The sequence below is a fragment of the Syngnathus scovelli genome, chromosome 15 (genome assembly GCF_024217435.2).
Source record: "Syngnathus scovelli strain Florida chromosome 15, RoL_Ssco_1.2, whole genome shotgun sequence".
Taxonomy (NCBI): Eukaryota; Metazoa; Chordata; class Actinopteri; order Syngnathiformes; family Syngnathidae; genus Syngnathus; species Syngnathus scovelli.
The window spans coordinates 5,028,390-5,045,838 of record NC_090861.1 but is presented as its reverse complement, the minus strand read 5'-3'; the positions used below and the strand labels follow the sequence as shown (position 1 = coordinate 5,045,838).

Here is a 17,449-nt window from a genome sequence, read left to right as displayed (position 1 = left end):
TTATGCGTTTCAGCCACACTGGAATTTGAACAGACACAACGCCTCCATTTGTTGTTTTGCTTTTAAATTCCTTCACATCATATTCTGTCCTCAAATGCCTGCACAATTGGCACAGTTAATTGTTGAACGCTAGTGGTCATATTGGTGTAATGTCTTTATTTAGCGTTAAATATTATAGCATTGAATCTATTTGATGTAGCTTTCCCTGTTTTGGGATGTAAAAATAGATTTAAGATTTTGGTTGGACTGCTCAGTTGCCATCTGCTGATGGAAAAAGCTAAAAAGACCCCCCCCCCCCCCCCCTCCCTCCACCCCAAGCCCACACCTCCCTGTTAATCATCCCAAGTCTCCAGTTGGTGGAGGCTGGAGCCAGCTGACAGTGTTCATAACCTCAACCCTCGCCCTCAGAGCCTGGATTGAAATGCTCCCCCCCCCCCCCCCAGACACACACACACACACACACACTAGCCTCCTTTATTTTTTTAGCATTCTTAAATATTATAAAAAAAAGGTTTCTGCTTCCTATGGCTCCCATTTCCGATTGATATTTTTTATATTTTGTCATTGTTTGCAAAAAAAAAAAAAATCCAACATGTGTTTACAAGTGCGAGTCTTTCTTTGTCTTCAAGTAGTGCAAGCAGGTTGTTCCGGTGACGCTGTGAGCTAGACTGGCTTTGGAAAACAGCAGGAGAGAAAAAAAGAGGGAGAGCCTGAGAGCGAAGGAGAGAGGGAACGGACAAGGGAGAGCTCATCTTGGTTGTCATGGCAGCAGAGAAATGCACCCTGGGATCGCGTGTTTCCTAGGTGAAGCGGGATGCTTGCGTACTATTGGTCAAAGTCGACTTGTCAACTTGCTCCTAATTGGCCCCGTTTCCGAAAACTAGTACGGCGTTACACCCGGTCGGACGTCTTCGATGCTTCAATTTTGATCAGGATAAAGGAATATCGTTTTTAAAGCAGCACTTTAGAAGATGTGCAGTACTGTGTTAGAGCGTTCAAATCAAATGTGGTTTTTATTCATCTTATGTTCAACGATTCAAGCACATGATGAGTGTCACTGTTGTGTCTGAGAACATTCGTTCGGCATTGTTGTGTCCAGTGTTGGGAGGTAGGTGTGTGTTTGTGTGTGCGTCCCAGTGCACCACCGCGGCAAGCAGCACTCTTGTTAAGTAGGACAGTGCGGGATAAAGGGCCACTGCCTCCAGTCTGGGGCTAAAGCGCTAAATTTATCTCCTCCATGCTCGGAGCATAAGACAAACACACAGGGAGACGACGTGCATCGAAGCTTGTGTGTGTGTTTGTGTGTGTGTCAACAGCCAGCATGCAGTCTGCAAGAGATGCCAACAAGAGCGAGGAATAATGTGCTTTGAAACAATCACAACACATGTAGACCTCCGGGAAAGGGTCAAATATCTTTACCCCTGGCTGTTTCTTATAATTCATTAGTCTTTGCAGCAACAGGAGCACATGACTTGCTGCTCTCTATATATTTATGGCTCTTTCGAATATAGTATGTCTCGTATTTCATATACATATACATATTAAATTTCCTACAGGAGGCTTATTAATGGTGTAAATACTTGAATTATAATGCAGTGCTTTCTGTGCCATTACTGTGATTGTTCTCATAGGTTTGTCTTTTAAAATAGAAGACTAATCATTCAAATAGTATTCATAATAATAATAATCATCTTAATAATAATAATAATAATAATAATATTAATAATAATAATCCATCCATCCATTTTCTATACCGCTTACAAATGTAAAAAAAAAAAAGGATAACTTATAGTCTGAAATTGATTCTTACTTTATACTCCTATTATCAAAATGCTCTCTGGAAATTGAAGATTTTACGCAGCGTGAGAATAAATTCATTTATTGATTTATATTTTTAATATAAGAACTCCCGTCCGCATGAGAGAGAAGCTGATTGCAAACACACTGGCCGGTGAATTATTTGAAAATGTATAACGTGTGTTTGGGAACAATCTGGAATCTGACGTGCATTTTTAGGGTTGTGTCTGTGTTACCTCTATTTTTGTATGATCTTCTCTTTTCATAGACCTCTCTTGCCTTCCGGCTTTAATCTGACATGTGTAAAGAGGCTCTCCTGCATTTGTGGCTGAGGGAAATCAATTCCAAGTAATCAAGATTTGTGTGTGTATGTGTGTTGAAACCTGCTGGCCTTAAGAGTTTTAGCTTATTGTTTTGTCCGCTCGCTCTCTTGTGTAAACACTGAGTGCAGCCAGACGCAGGCATGGCTCTTGTGGTGTGTGTTTGTGCTATGTTGGCAGCAACGTGTTTCCCAGTGGTCAGGTGGCTTGACAGTAGGGGAGCTTATATCATCTTGGACAGGTGCCCGTGTATATTTTATTTGGGCTAAAATCAAAGGACAGGTTTCGCATTGTGTTACGGTGATTCCAAACATAAATTAAAGCCGTGAGATGAGACTGGTGATGTGCCCTGGGCTGAGATTGCGATGATAGTTGTTGAAAGGGACTCGGCTCGGAGTATTTATTCGTTTCGGCCAGCAAGGGGCACCTCTGAGTTTCGGGGCATGTATTACTCATAAAAATGTATTACTCAAAAAAAAGCAAAAAATGCTGCTATGCTCGATCCACGTGGTATGCAATTTTTATTACATTTCTATAATCTTTGACACTTTAAATTTTAAACGACACCTGTCTTTTTATAGGCTGTGACTTTAGACTCTTTTTTTTTTTTTTTATGATAGACATTTCAGTGCTGACGTTTGGAATTCGGACGACAACTGTTCTAATCCCGAAGGGTCATGTTGGGTTCCTAACATGGCATGCATTTTCAACAGGATTCATTTTTTTGCAGTATGGGAAACCCTCATATTGTAGACCAGGGGTGTCAAACTCTTTTTTTTTCGCGGACCGCATTGTAGTCGTAGCTTCTTTCGGAGGGCCATTATGAAATAAATGTATGAGCACCTCATATTATATACAGTAAAAGCTACAAAACAAACTGACAAATAACTTTTTTTTTCAAATCAGACGAGTAAAAACTGGTCAAATATTTAAAAAATTAGTTATGATTAAAAGTGAACACAATTTGAAATTCTAGTAATGACACGAATTTGATGCACAAACTGATTAATAACTCGTTTTTAAATCAGACGAGTAAAAACTGGTCAAATATATAAAAAAAAAAGATATTAAAAGTGAAGACAGTTTGCAATTCTAGTAATGACACACGAATTTGATGCACAATTTATTTTCGCGGGCCACATAAAATGATGTGGCGGGCCGTATCTGGCCCCCGGGCCTTGAGTTTGACACCTGTGTTGTAGACCCAAGAAGAATGATGACATTTCAAGAGGGCTGACAACTTGCTGTAGTTTTTATTTGTCAAGAATTAGCAACTTTAATTCCAGAAACAGTCACCACTCCACACAAACCATATTTCCTTGTTATTAGCAAGCAAATGGACACGTCAAAGCAGAGGTGACAAAATGTCAAGAGATGGATGTCTGGCTCTTTCCAGTGCAACTTGTTGTCTTCATCTCAACGGAAGCGCAACTCTTAGCTGCGAACACACCAAGCATTTGAGGAATGTCACAGCACTGCAGTCTCCTTGTTTTTTCCTCTCGTCTTTTCATGCTCCCGTCCCCCCATTGTCCGCCGTCACTCCCTTGAGACTCTCTTGACGTGACAAGTTTCATATCGTCCTTGCGAGTGTGTGGCAAAACGATACCTGGAATCTCCTCATTATTCTAGTCGTCCCCATTAAAGCTCCCCCGTGAGGCTTGTATTAATTCTTCACATTAGCAAACAAAATTCATCTCACATTGGGACACAGTTTGTTTTCTGGTGTTTGCATCTAAAGAATGCAAGCAAATGGAAGCCAAAGCATTCTAAAGATGGAGCGTAGGGAAAATGCGTCTCGTTTGCCAATAAAGCAGTGATCCCGCGAGACAAAAAATATAAATACAGTGTTCATTTACAGCAGATTAGATGGTGGATTGTTGGATTAGGATGCTCCATTGGTTCAGGTTTACATGAAGAAATGTTGCAACAACAAATTATAGACGCACCCACTGGGAGGCACTTAGAAGTAGTTTGAGTCAGCAATTATACTTTATTCCAATATTTTATGTTTGACAAAGTCACTGACAGGGATATGCATGTCCTTTTTATTTATTTATTATTAACCAAAGCTATTTTACATTTAGTCGGTCATCAGCAACCTATCCACGTGACGACGGTGGTGGCTATCAGCCCCATTCAGTCTCTCTGATGTCTTCTCGCTGCCACACGACTTGCTGCTGGCCTTTGCCACCTCATTTCCATCACTTGGCAGCTGACAGCAAATGTAGCCACCTTCCCATCTTGTCGCACTTCTCCAAATACTCACCGGATTATATTTTATTCTTGGCCTTTGACCCTTTGCAGCTGAGATTTAAGACTGTGAATTTAGCTGTTGCCAGATGGGAATGGGGACGATCATTGGGTATATAGATATTTTTTTGCAGGATTCTTAACAAATGATTATATTGTAATTGTGACACCACTAAATAGGTAACACAACAGTCATTTCCTGTACTCACTAAAATGAGTTTATGGGACACGAAAGTACCATAAGATTACACCGGTCAGCTAATTTAAAAAAAAATATATATATATAATCAGACATTACATACAGATATTAAAGGGTTGCGCAACAGTTTGCGAAGGGATTGTTTTTCTTTATCGGTGACAGCCAATTTGTAAAGACACGCCATGTGATGTTGTTGTTTTTGTCGTCTCTTTGTCAAATGCTAAGCGTACACATGTTGACCCAGCAGCGACTGTGCTCAGCTGCTTCACTACACAATCACAAATACATTTCAAAATACATACAGTAAGTAAAAGACTTTTACCTTTCCACAGGTAGTAACATAATTGGTAATCACGTCGGCGCATCTTTCACATGCTATTTATGCTCGTCGGCAATTTGAATGTGCTGAGCCACAGATGGCAACCCGCTCCCTCAAGCACTTTACACATACGAACGTGTTGTGTAAGGTATTCCGTGTTTTTCTGTTGAGGTGTGCACAATACAACACAAACCATCTCTCCATTCGCTTCCATTTCCCATCTTGTTTTAATTCCATGCACATGGTGTTAAAAGCACATCCCTTTTATTGCACTTATATAAAGCGCTTGTACACATTTATACTGTACAACAATTGAGGCCTTTGACTTCATCAGTTTCCCAAGTGGTTCCAAAAAGACTTAAACAGCAGTCAAAAAAAAAGCCAAGTTTAATTTACTGCTCTATGACCAGAGCTGTCATATCACACCTCCTTAAACAAAGGCTCCATTTTTTTGGGGGGTTGCACCATATGGCCTTATTTCGTAATGGTCTTTTTTTCACAGCCTCAACCCTCCACCTTTTCTCCGTTCATCACGGCTGTAACTACCCGATGATGAAAAGAGCAATTATTTCCCGGCCGTTCCCACTTAGGCCCTCGATACCGAAGAAATGGCGTCATGAAACTACGCATTACCCCTCTGGAATCCGTCGATGAATTGAAATGTAGCGTTAGATGGTCTGTGTAAAAGTAACAACCCCAAGTAAGCAAGGCCACTGTTCATTTCATTTTGGAACTACTCCTTTCTGGTCGAAAGCGTAACCCCTAGTGAGGAAAGTCTTCTCCGTAAACGAGCTTAAACGACCGGGTGGCCGTGCAACGCTTCGTAATGATTAAGAAGAAGCCGAGCTGGAAGGCAAAGCTTTGAATCGATGTCCCGAGCCCCTCCGACGGTTATAAGCTTAGGCTAATGACTCTGAATGAGCTCTAAGTGGCTCAAGCACGTTTCCTGCACAGGTTGGCTTGGCTGAGCGTTGAGGTGAGGAGCAGAGGTATTTTGGAAGGAGCGTCGAGTCCAGCCCTCTGCTCCATTACACCACCGATGAGTTGAAGTGGTTTGGCCATCTGATAAGGATGATAAATATTCCAGTCAGCCAGGAAACTCCAGGAAAGACTTGAGGGGATAAGATAGCCCGGTGAATGAGCAGTTATTGTCATCTTGAGGAAATGCTGAAAACATGTTTTAAAATTGTTATCTTAATCTCTTATCTCAAGAATATATGTGCGATGATGTTGATTCAAGGGATCACTTTTGAAAATAGTTGGGAAGGGGAAGAAATAAATTATTTAAACAGATTGTATGGCCTCTGTGATGAAAACTTTATTTCTTTTTCACTTTGAAGGCGAACATCAATTGCCGTTGGAGCTATGGAATTTATAAGTATCCCTCATATAAATTTTTCGGGCAGTTATAGGACTTGTTCTTTTTCCTGCCATTGTTAATTGAGCGGGAAATTAACCAGAACTAATTTGCCGATCGCTGGCGCCATTGGAAGTAACGTCACGAAACCCCGTGCACGTTTTCCTCAAAGACTTTGGGACCCAAGGGCTGGATGTTCAAATCTCATCATGGACAAAAATATAGAACCAGTCGTATTGGAAATTCAGAAGAAAATCCAGATGCCATCTACAAGGATACGATTCTTATCTTTCCTAAGGCAGAATATTTTTATACAATTCTTTGATTCTGCTCTTTCAGAATATTAAGTTGACGTAAAAGTACTCCAGTAGATTCATAGGTCTGTAGCTCACCTTCATCACTCTTATCGTGAGTGAAGACACACACACAAAATATGAATATCAGCCATTCACTAATGAGCATTCCTTCATTTTTTCCGAGGAAAATGATTATAAGATTGAACGCCAGTCTCGGCGGGTACCAGCTTAGGGCATCTCGCTACTATGTAGTCGGTATTATCTTATTTGAAGTGCTCTCGCTCCATCTTCATTGCGCCCGGGCCGGCGCCTGCCTATCTGCTCCTTTTCTTAATCCTCTGCAGAGTAGGTGTGCGAGAGTCGGAAGGCAGAAGACTGATATTTTCTTAATCAAATCCTCTAAAGAAGCAACCCTCTTTTGATCCACTTCCAAGCGCACCGTGTTCACTTTCAGTTAGCTGTCCTTCCGTCGCTCGCTTTCACTTCACGTATTTGTATAGCGACCAAGATGGGGCTGGAAGAAATTGGAAAACTATGCAGACAATGAACAGCATTTTTTTTTGCCCTATCCTATAATACAATTATATATATATATATATATATATATATATATGATTAATATTTTTTACATAACAGCATTTTAGAGATGAATTCATAGACTGCCAGCCCCTCCCCTTCCATTTTGGTCACGTTCTTGCACTTCAACGATGCATCCAAGAAGACTCATTTGTATCTCTGTCTTGCTTACAGCGAACACCTGTCTTGCGCCTTCACCTTCTTCTTGCACGGCGAGAGCAACGTATGTACCAGCGTGGAGATCAACCAGCACCAGCCCGTTTACCATCTGACCGAGGAGCATCTCACTCTGGCTCAGCAGGCGTCGAACCCCTTCCAAGGTGGGTGGAGCTAAAGTTCCAGCAAAAAAAATTAAAAAAATGTTTAATGCACATTTTATTTGTGTGGAGTAGTGGAGATTGAATTAGTTATAAATTATCCTTATCTGTTTTACTTATAGAAAGAAAATTGCCTCTGCAAAAAAAAATAATGGCGTAATCGTTTTAATGGTTAATTTAAATTGTTGAAAAAGTTGATTCCTAGTGTTATGACACTTCTGCGAGTGAGTTAATTGCTCCAGTATAATTCAAAGGACATATGTCAGAAGTGAAAGTCTCTTTAGTTCTGAAAAAAAAAAAAAATTAATTAGTCATCACAAGCCTGCCTCTAAAGTGTAATCTAATTTACATGACAGATCTAATCAGAAATGTATTCCAGGGCTATTTTTACGCCCATGTATCTAACCTGCCTGTGTTATTTCAAGATTCAAATACACTGCTTAATTTTAAGCCTCGGAGAAAAGCAGACAACCCCCCCCCCCATCTTTATGCTGCCACTCCAGTGCAATAACAATGTTCACGAGGCACAACTGTAATTCAAATAAATTCAGTCCCTCATGACAGAAGGTTACAATAAACCATTTGACTTTTTTTTTTTAATTCATTTTAAGATACGGAGACTTGTGACATGAGCTGTAATCACTTACTGTGGCAAAACTGCGTCGCCTCACTCAACCATAGGGATTCATTCAGTTGTTCATTCACTAATGATGTCATTTTATTAGACTATAAATAAATGTCACAGTGTCTCACATAGCTCAACCATGTCCGTTGTGAGGACTTGGATTAAATGACACCGTCTGTTTCTGTGATTGCCGCCTTGTCAGTCTTTTACTGTTGCTATATTGGAATGAAAGTCATCATTTTTCATTGGATCAACTACAATGCGTAATATTGTGAGAGGTGTTCATTTTATGGACCGTTAAGACCAAAAATGATAAGTACTGTTTGAGTTCAAGTACCGTGTTTTCCGCACTATAAGGCGCACTGGGATTATAAAGCGCGCCTTCAATGAATGGCCCATTTTAAAACTTTGTTCATATAGAATAAATAACTCAACGTTGCTCAAACGTTAATGCAATCACAATATAGTAACACTCGAAATAGTGAAAACAATATATCAATAACTCAAGGTTGCTCAAACGTTAATATCACACAACACAAAATAAACACGTAAAGCTTACTTTAATAAATTAGTCCTCATCCACGAATCCATATTTGTCCATATATAAGGCGCACTGTCGGCTTTTGAGAAAATTTGAGATTTTTAGGTGCGCCTTATAGTGCGGAAAATACGGTATTTGTTGGTGGCTATCCTTGATATCAGACTATGAATCCATTGTCAAGGATGTCTTTTTTTTTAAAATTGAAACTCTTTAACACAACTTCAATTTTTGCAATTTTCTTCTCTCCTTCATTGCCAGTTAAAAACCCATTCACCCGATAAAATTTCACAATCTGCCCAGTGGAAGAGTAATTTGGTACTTTGTATCCCTGCGTAATATATTCAATATTTATAATGGATACACACTGCGATATTATTTGACATCCAGCTGTGTTTCACTGCTGCAGTGCCTCTCCCAGAAGCTAACTAAGCGTCGCGTCAGGGAAGAACTGACTTCCATCAACCTCGGTCTATCCATCTTCACTCTCCTCGCACAACCCCCCCTTGTCCCCTCACCTCTGCCAAGCTCAGTTTACTGTTGAACAAAGCAGATCTCTCCAGGATGTGACCCCATTAAAGGGCGTAGAGTGAATGGAATGAACTCTCAGTACATTACACTGATCTGAGAACTTTTGACAGTCTTCAGGGAGCCAGAGATGCACTCCAAGTGCAGAAAAGGTTGCAGGATGCATTGAGTGCAAGATGGTAAAGCATCTCCATAATTGTGCTGAATTTCATCTTGTTTTCCACGACTCGCCTCCGAGTCTCGTGGCCACCGTGTGGAGAAAACAGAGAGATATAAGTGCTTGGATTCAATTAGGGTTTAATACGATCAACCCTCGCTCCCGTTTTGTCGGATACTAACAGAAACCTGACCTTGTGCGTCTTCAATGATACAGGTCGTATATGCTGACTTTGCTGTCAGCTGGTGTGGAACGCTAAGCTTGGAGGGCATTCCGGAAAGGCAGACGAGATGTTTTAAGGTCTCAATAGTTATGAATGTAGGTTACGTCATATTTAAAGTGGTCGAATCCACGGACATTTTTCTAAGCGGAATTTCGTGTCACATGACTTCTACTGTCAATATTTATTTTTAATATTTCCCCCCTGACTACATTTATAATCACCAGAAAAGTAGGCCAGGGGAAAAAAAATCAGGAAATAAATGATGGATAATAACTGACACGAATTGTCCGAAAATATTGGTTGTATGTCTGAGTCTGGTGTGGATCTGCTCTGGTAGCTTGATAATACTTGCTATCTTCCAACACCAGCTGCCAGTCACTTTTCCGACTCACCTGGAGATGCTACACTTTTCCTTTTGCCAAATAATTAAAGTGTCAGATGTGAGAAAGGGATCTCACACCCGAAACATCTGCGCTTAAAAGATTTGAGAGGACACACCTTTTCTTCATCCTAATTTTTCTTCTCATTATCTCCAGCCAATGTTGGCATCCTCCAAGCTTTTTCGACCGTCCAGTCACGAGATCGATACTTTGGTCTGGAGGCCATCTCGTCGCCTAATGAAAAAGTGTGGGGCATTAACAAATGCTCACTCACACACCCACACGGCCAGTCCAAGCATTAATATAAGCCCTCGTCACTTCCAGCGTATGATGGATGCAGAGGGAGCGGATGCATAACAAGCCGATACGATGATATCCATACGGTTTTCATGTATGCATTATGCATGTTCCTTTATAGCTGTATCTCCATTTGCTGATGGATGAAGGTCTGTTCTATAAGCAGACTGATGGGCTCTTTGTGACTCCATATGTCTGTGCAGTCAAGTGTGTTTGTCGAGGAATGGCCTCCTTTTTATAAGCTTCTGTTTATGGCCTCCGAGAGGCCGCCGCTTGCCAATAATTGACGTCTGGATTGCTCTGTAAGTATTTGGCAACTCCGCCGGGACTGGCTGAGTCCAGCATTGCTATGGAAAAGGTCAACATGCTCCCGAGTAGGCCGGAGATGACAGAATGATGAGGAAAGCAAAGAATAAGAGAAAGGAAACATTATGAGGAGATAAAGTAGATCAAGCTGAAATAATTGGGGGGGAAAAGGAAAGCAAGGTATTACGGCAAAGTAGGATATTATTTATAGTATTATGCAGATTCATGTGGAAAGAGTCAAGATGTAAGCAAAAGCAATAAAATGGCTATAACTAACTAAATGTTCCTGTCTCAATAGTCATCCTAAGCCCTTTTGGGCTGAATGGAACTCTGACCGGCCAATCGTTCAAGATGTCCGACCCACCCACCCGGAAGTTGATTGAGGACTGGAACCAGTTTTATCCCATCAGTCCCGGTGCCAAGGATGGTGTGTTAGAAGACAAGATGGAAGATATGGATTGGGAAGATGATTCTCTGGCCTCTGTAGAGGTCCTTGTTGGTCAGTATTATTTTTTTTACATCATGTTAATAATACACATTGTGTTGGATTGACTCTTTGTACGACTTTTTGTTTAGGCGGTGTGCGAATGGTGTACCCAGCCTGCCTCGTGCTCGTGCCCCAGTCAGACATCCCCGTCGTGGCCCCCGTGGGGTCCTCCCAATGTACTGCCGTCTATCCGGGTGGTCACCAAGTGCCTGCATCCCAGCGAGAGCCTGCCATGTCATTGGTGACCCTCACCCCTCCCACGTCGCCTGAGGAGGTGCACTCAGGTAGTCAAAGGAGGATTTGCAACACTTGACTTTATTAACTGGGATCTTGTCTTTTGAATTAAGCTCACTCATTCAATCAGTCAAGTGTTTTTTCTTAAGCGCTGGATCTTTTTGTCTCCGTAGTGGACACTCATTCTGCCCAGAAGTGGTTGAGGATGCCTTCTTCGTGCGACATGTTCAGTGTGGACACATCAAGCCACCACGGAGGGAAAATTCCTCGCCAGCTCGCCAGTCAGGTTGCCGAGCGTGTCTGGCAGGAGTGCAATATCAACCGAGCCCAGAACAAGTAAGATTTTACTTCACTTCCTTCAGTCGTATCTGAATTTTGTCTTTTTAAAGAACTTTCTTTTCATTTACTTTTTATTTTTTTAAGCAAACAACCTCCCTGAAGGTGGTTTTATATTAATTAAATAGAAAAGATATATCAATATTAATTAATGAATTTCAGTGTTACACAAGTTGAAGTCACTTCATGCCCACCGGCTATCCGAAATGCAGAATTTACGCATCGCTGCTGAATGCTGATCTCAGTCCCTCAGTAAGAGGTGCAAAGATGCTTCTCGCCTTATTCTAAATGTGAAAATCGCTGTCTGTGCAACAATAGAAAAAAAAAAAAAAATCTACTTTTCAGTCATCTCGGCAGCGGAGAACTGAAGTTAGATTATTGTCGACGACAAGAGTGCACAATAAAGCAGTATTCCGCTCGCTTGGATGGTCCCATGTCTTGTCAAGCAACAAGCCACAAAATAAGATGAAAACTACATTTAACATCTTCAAAGGCTAGTGGTGGATTTGCTTTCCACTGTTTAAACTCATTTGGATGAATGAAATAAACACAGAACACACAGATGGATAGGATGGAAGCAAAACGTGCACACCAGCATTAAAACAGTATATATTGCAATGTTGTCCCACGGTCTTGTGAATTATTCACTATCAGTGAATCTGACACATTGGGAGCATCGAGAGTTCTGTTGCCCCTGCGCAAGCACAAAATGTCAGCAGTAGTTAGCTATTAGCGTGTCACCCAAAATACTATTGCTCCGAGCAGGGTTAGAAAGTCAGTCTCGGCAGCAAACTGCATTTACCATTGTATAATGTCGGAGATGATCCAATAAAATCAACGTGTACAGTATTAGTACAAATATGAGGAGATGCAAAAGTCAAATCTTGATTTTGGTTCCACAACAGGCGGAAATACTCAGCGGCAACCAACGGTACCTGTGAGGAGGACCGGACTGAACGAGTGGGAACCTGGGATTTTGTGGGGCCTTCAAAACGCTCATACTGTAGCTGTTCCAGGTAAATTGTGGCTCTCCGTCACCCACCAATCAGGTTTTGCCGTACGTTACGCAACCACCTGGGCACACCCTGATATCATATCTCTTGTGGTTGTGAGCCTTTTTATATCTTTTCCTTTTTTTAAAAGGTAAAAACCTACCTCGTTGAAGGTTTTCGCAGTAATTAACACACATTTGTTTTTGTTAATTGATTTTACATTAATAGATGTGGATGACATTACAGACATTTGTTAGGAAATATGATCTGTCAAATATGCGTAGGGTGGAAAAGACATTTGTGCCTTTTAAAGCTCGCCAAAATCTTTTTTTTCTTGATATTTATGGTCTGACAGTTGATTTGCTTCCATTGCTCAGTTCTCTGCTGGCTTTTGGTTTGCGTCTCCATTACATTAAAGTCTCATCGTATTTTCATGTTTGTCTTCTTTCCTCCAGACATAAATCGGGGAAGCAGCGAACAGGCGCAAATGCGGGCCAAGCTCAGTCAGCGGGCCAAGCCTCTCAGACTCCTACCAAGCACAAAGCCGGAGGAGAAAAGCCAGACAAGAGCGACAAGCAGCAGAAAAGACCCCAGACACCTTTCCATCATCGAAATTTGACCAGCGAAGACGCCTCGATGGAGACGGAGGCAACGGCCGGCCAAAGACTTACAATGAGGAGTCAAGACGGAGGAAGATTCTCCAGCATCCGTTCGGCAGATGTGTCAAGCATCCAAAAAACACCTCAGCTTAACAGTGGGGCGGTTAGCACGGGAGGGCCGGCCGACTCCCCCCAACCCCCACCACTCAGCCCCCACCCATGTGAACGTAGTGACGATCCCAGGGAGGCTCTGAAGAACCCTTCCACCCCCAACAACCAACACTTTTACCAGACTCCTCTGGAGCCATGCCTGGGCGGAGCAAAGGGTGGCAACGAGGAACCCGCAGGCCCGGAGGGTCTGACCCAGCACTTCTCCTCACACCACCCCCACTCTTCAGCCTCCGCTTGTTCAGACCCCCCAGAACCTATTGTGTATACAGGCCGAGGGGTCCACTTAGAAGATGACAGCACTCACTCACCGTGGAGGTTATTCAACCTATCCTGCAGGAAAGAAGCGGAGCTGCCCACGCCACAGCTGCCGGGGGAAAGGTTTCGGGAAGATGCTTTCACCTCCCAGGACAACCTTGTGTCTGTGACCGAGTAAGTACCAATCGATAATCAGCGCTTCCTGTTTCAACTGCTGAGGATGATGATCTGCGTAGAATGTTTATCAAGCGATTGATAGGAAAAAAATATTCTCGTAAATCTCTCGTAAAAAAATAACTCGTCTGAAGTGTTGAGCAGAATATTTTTGTGCCAGCGTGTTTTTTTAAAAAAATATTTAGTATTCTTATTTATTTTCTACTGCAGTGTACCTTGACTTACAAGTCTTTGTTTTGTGAGCCAAAATTGTGGCGAACCTCAGATATTAAGGGAAGTGGAAAAAAAAAAGATTTAGATTCAAGATTTATCAAAAATTAATCAGTTTTGAAAAAATTATCAATGAATTGTTAGATTAATTGGTCTGGCGATCTCTTCGAAACAGCTACACATTTTTAGACATTTGCTCTTCCCCCCTCCCCCCTTTATTCCTCAGCTTTCGAACGTTGAGGGTAGCGCTTAGGCGCACACAGCATGTTAATCTCTCGCTATGTGCCCTTTTGACATCATATATCACCGATGTGCACGGCCAGCACTACTCATTGATTCCTACACACACGCAGGCAGGCACCAAAGCCAGGAGAGAGCAAGAGTAATAGTCAGGTTAGATAAAGATGAACTGCTCTTATAATGGAGTCAAAGCTATGGCTATAATATTGCTTGCCTTTTGGCTAAGACATTTACCCTGAAGAGGCTGAAATAAGTGAGGGAGGGTGGATGGATGGATGGAAGAGAGCAACCTGGGCGGGGGGGGATGGTGGAAATTATCAGTGGAGTTCTGCAATCCCGACGGAGAAAACGCTTGGACGGGCTATTCTAGTGAGCTATAATCCTCCCGGCTATGGCCCTGAATGACGGCTAATCTGCGGTCCAGTCCACCGCATTCCATCACCTCACCCCAGAACAGGACAAGCGTGACGAGAGGACATACGTACGTGTGAGGGAAGGGGAGGGGGTAACCTATGAGGCCACCGCCACATAAAAGATTCTGATGAGCCACCTCGCAGTCACAAGTGATCAATGTGTCTGTAAATGTATGAACAGTCGGCGGCGGAGTGGCCATGTTCTCGTTAATCTGTTTCAAAATGTAGTTGTCTGACAACAAACACCATGCAGCTCCCAGACAGCTGTCAGAGTTGTTTGCAGTCCCTGCCATTGCATTTACTGCTGATAAACACAAAGCACTGCTGACAAGCACTATCAAGCGGCGGCACAGCATCCACATTTTTTTTTTTTTTTATTTCCTCGCTAATCAAATACAATCTTTATTGTTGGTGCACAGTTGAAAATAAAGCTTTTCAAATTGACATTAGCAGTAAATAGCCATGATGTGAGGTCTTGGATTTCTGTTCTCAGTCCTTCGGGAAATCTTCTGCCCCCTCTTCTTCCTACAGGGAAATGTCTACATCGAAATTCCAACTGAAGGTCTCTGATGAGCGCATTCAGATGTATCGCGCCCGGAAAAGCCAGTACCTGGTTGCCGCCATCACGGACGGAGATCACGAACCCGAGGTGGACCCTTATGCCTTTGAGGAAGGAGATGTGAAATTCACATTTTCCAACAAAAAGGATAAGGCAGGCGGGGAGCGTGAGCCAGGCAAGAAACATAAGGTAAGGCTTGAGGGCTAGCTGCAACTAATGGATGTATTTGTCCTCTTTGTTAAAATGTCCTCCTGAACCTTTTTGCTCTTGTTCTGTTGCTCAGGGAGAGAGCATTAGGAAAGTCACATTAAATAGATTTGATTTTCTTCTATGCTTGTGCCATGGGCTAATTGCTGTACAGATTAACCCTGAACCACAATTGCAACTTGTTACCATAACAACGACATCCTTCTGTATCTTCACTTTATGATTTCACACAACAAATTAGACTCGAAAAGCTGAAAGTCACTTTTGTGTTCTATCAAAACATTTTGTTTAGACCTCAGCAAAAGTTTCAAGAAAGATGGAAAAGTCTTTGATGCTGCTAACAAAATGGATCCCTTAATTTTTTCCGCCATGACCCCGCTTTTTGACGGGTGACCTCAGCCTTTCTTTTGATTTGCCGCCCAGTGTTCTTCTCTCGAGTCTTCCCGGCTTTATGATTTATTTCTATTCCATACACTTTCAAAGGTGACAGGTCAAATTGCTGATATTCAAACTCAAAACACGAAAAAGTGGTTTATCGCGATGAAAAAAAAAAATGTTTTGCCGAGCCTTCGTGGAAGGTCACAAGAGAAACCACTTGATCCGTGCTCACTTTGGCAGAGGTAGACAAGAGGGCAGGAACCAAGAGAAGTCGAAAAAATATCATCCTCATCATCATGGCGAGCAATACTGACCTAAAAATAACGGCTTGCTTTCCTCATCCGCTTTCACTGCCTATGTCTATTGTAACAGGAAGCTGTCCAAAAATCCCCATTGTAAGTTGAGCCCAGAGGAACGCCAATTGCTTTGCCTGTCCAGGTTTCCTTCAGTTTGTTTTTCCTATTTGATCTGGCCTCTGTCTCCTTCCCGTTTTAAACATACAGGAAGCGTCATCGCCTGGCTGCCAGACAGGGACCACGGTGTTTTATTGAACGGCTGGCCGCACGTGCGAGTATGCTTGCGTGCTCCAGGGCTTTGCAAACTGTCGCCCAAACACAAAGCGGAATATGATTCGGTCAACCATTAAACGTGTTCTTGTGTCCACCCAAATGAAGTTGAAAGGCATCTTGAAGGTTGTTGCTGATATTTACACCAAGATTGATATTTTTCCCCTCATTTTTCCATATATTGAGTTTCTATGTATTTTTTTGTTATTAGGGCTAAAAAAATAAATAAATTAAAAAAAAATCCAATCTTATGAAAACAAAGCTATGATGTTCCCGTAAGCAATAGCTTCTTCCTTCTCCTTTTTTTGAACATGTTGATTTATTTGTCTTATTGGCATAACATGAAATTATGTGAAAATGTGCAAAAAATGATTTTGCGTTTGGTCGATCTCATGTTCAAAAATAAACTTCAACTTCAGTTAAAAGTCACATTTTTTTCATGGGGCGGAAAAAAACTGTTAGGAGGATAATATTGTTTCTCGAAAGAGAAGCTGTTAGTTTGACTAGAATAAAGTCATAATTTTCACGAGTTCCCACACAAATCGTAAAAGCAACAGTCCGAGACAAGTACCTGCTGTCTCCCGGTAGAGATCTGTCAAATATTAACTGCTCTTTCTGTGGACGTGCCAAAACATTTACTGTTTCATCGTTTGGGAAGTTCACATACTTAACGAGCTCGCAATTTGATAAATTCAAACTGCCTATCTCCATATCGCCTTACTCAAGGTGCACGGTTAAGCAAGTTTTGTGCACTATCCTGCACCGGTTCTTAAAGGGAGACTGATTAAATCCTGTTTTACGCAGGGAAAAGCCTTCCAGCATAAGGGGATCAATAGCTAGAACATAACATTCCCATTCCCAGCAAGAACTATTCAACACACACTGGCCCTCGTAGATATTGACGTCTGGGTGGGAGCCCAGGAGGCCATTCCTTGGATCTCCATTTCCCTCTGATCCACACTGGAAATCTCATTTGCCACAGCAGAGGCAAAGTTGTCCTTTTCGTCTTATTTAACTGTTTGCGTAATTCTCCTAGATTTTCATTCTTGCTATTATAGCACGTATCCTTGATTTAATTTGATTACGCTGTGTATTGATTTGAAAAGAAAATCTGTTTTGCGCCCTCTTAATGGATTTGTTGTT

At 41.9% G+C, this 17,449-nt stretch overlaps 1 protein-coding gene across 1 annotated transcript in view; it reads left to right on the top strand.

The window, feature by feature from the left end:
* med13a (mediator complex subunit 13a) overlaps positions 1-17,449 on the top strand; it is a 42,797-nt gene that overhangs the window by 14,185 nt on the left and 11,163 nt on the right. The window contains exons 4-10 of the mRNA XM_049743473.2: positions 7,289-7,434; positions 10,784-10,984; positions 11,062-11,256; positions 11,380-11,542; positions 12,448-12,558; positions 12,990-13,733; positions 15,128-15,344. Of these exons, the coding sequence (XP_049599430.1) occupies positions 7,289-7,434; positions 10,784-10,984; positions 11,062-11,256; positions 11,380-11,542; positions 12,448-12,558; positions 12,990-13,733; positions 15,128-15,344 (1,777 nt within the window). The remainder of the gene's footprint in view (positions 1-7,288; positions 7,435-10,783; positions 10,985-11,061; positions 11,257-11,379; positions 11,543-12,447; positions 12,559-12,989; positions 13,734-15,127; positions 15,345-17,449) is intronic.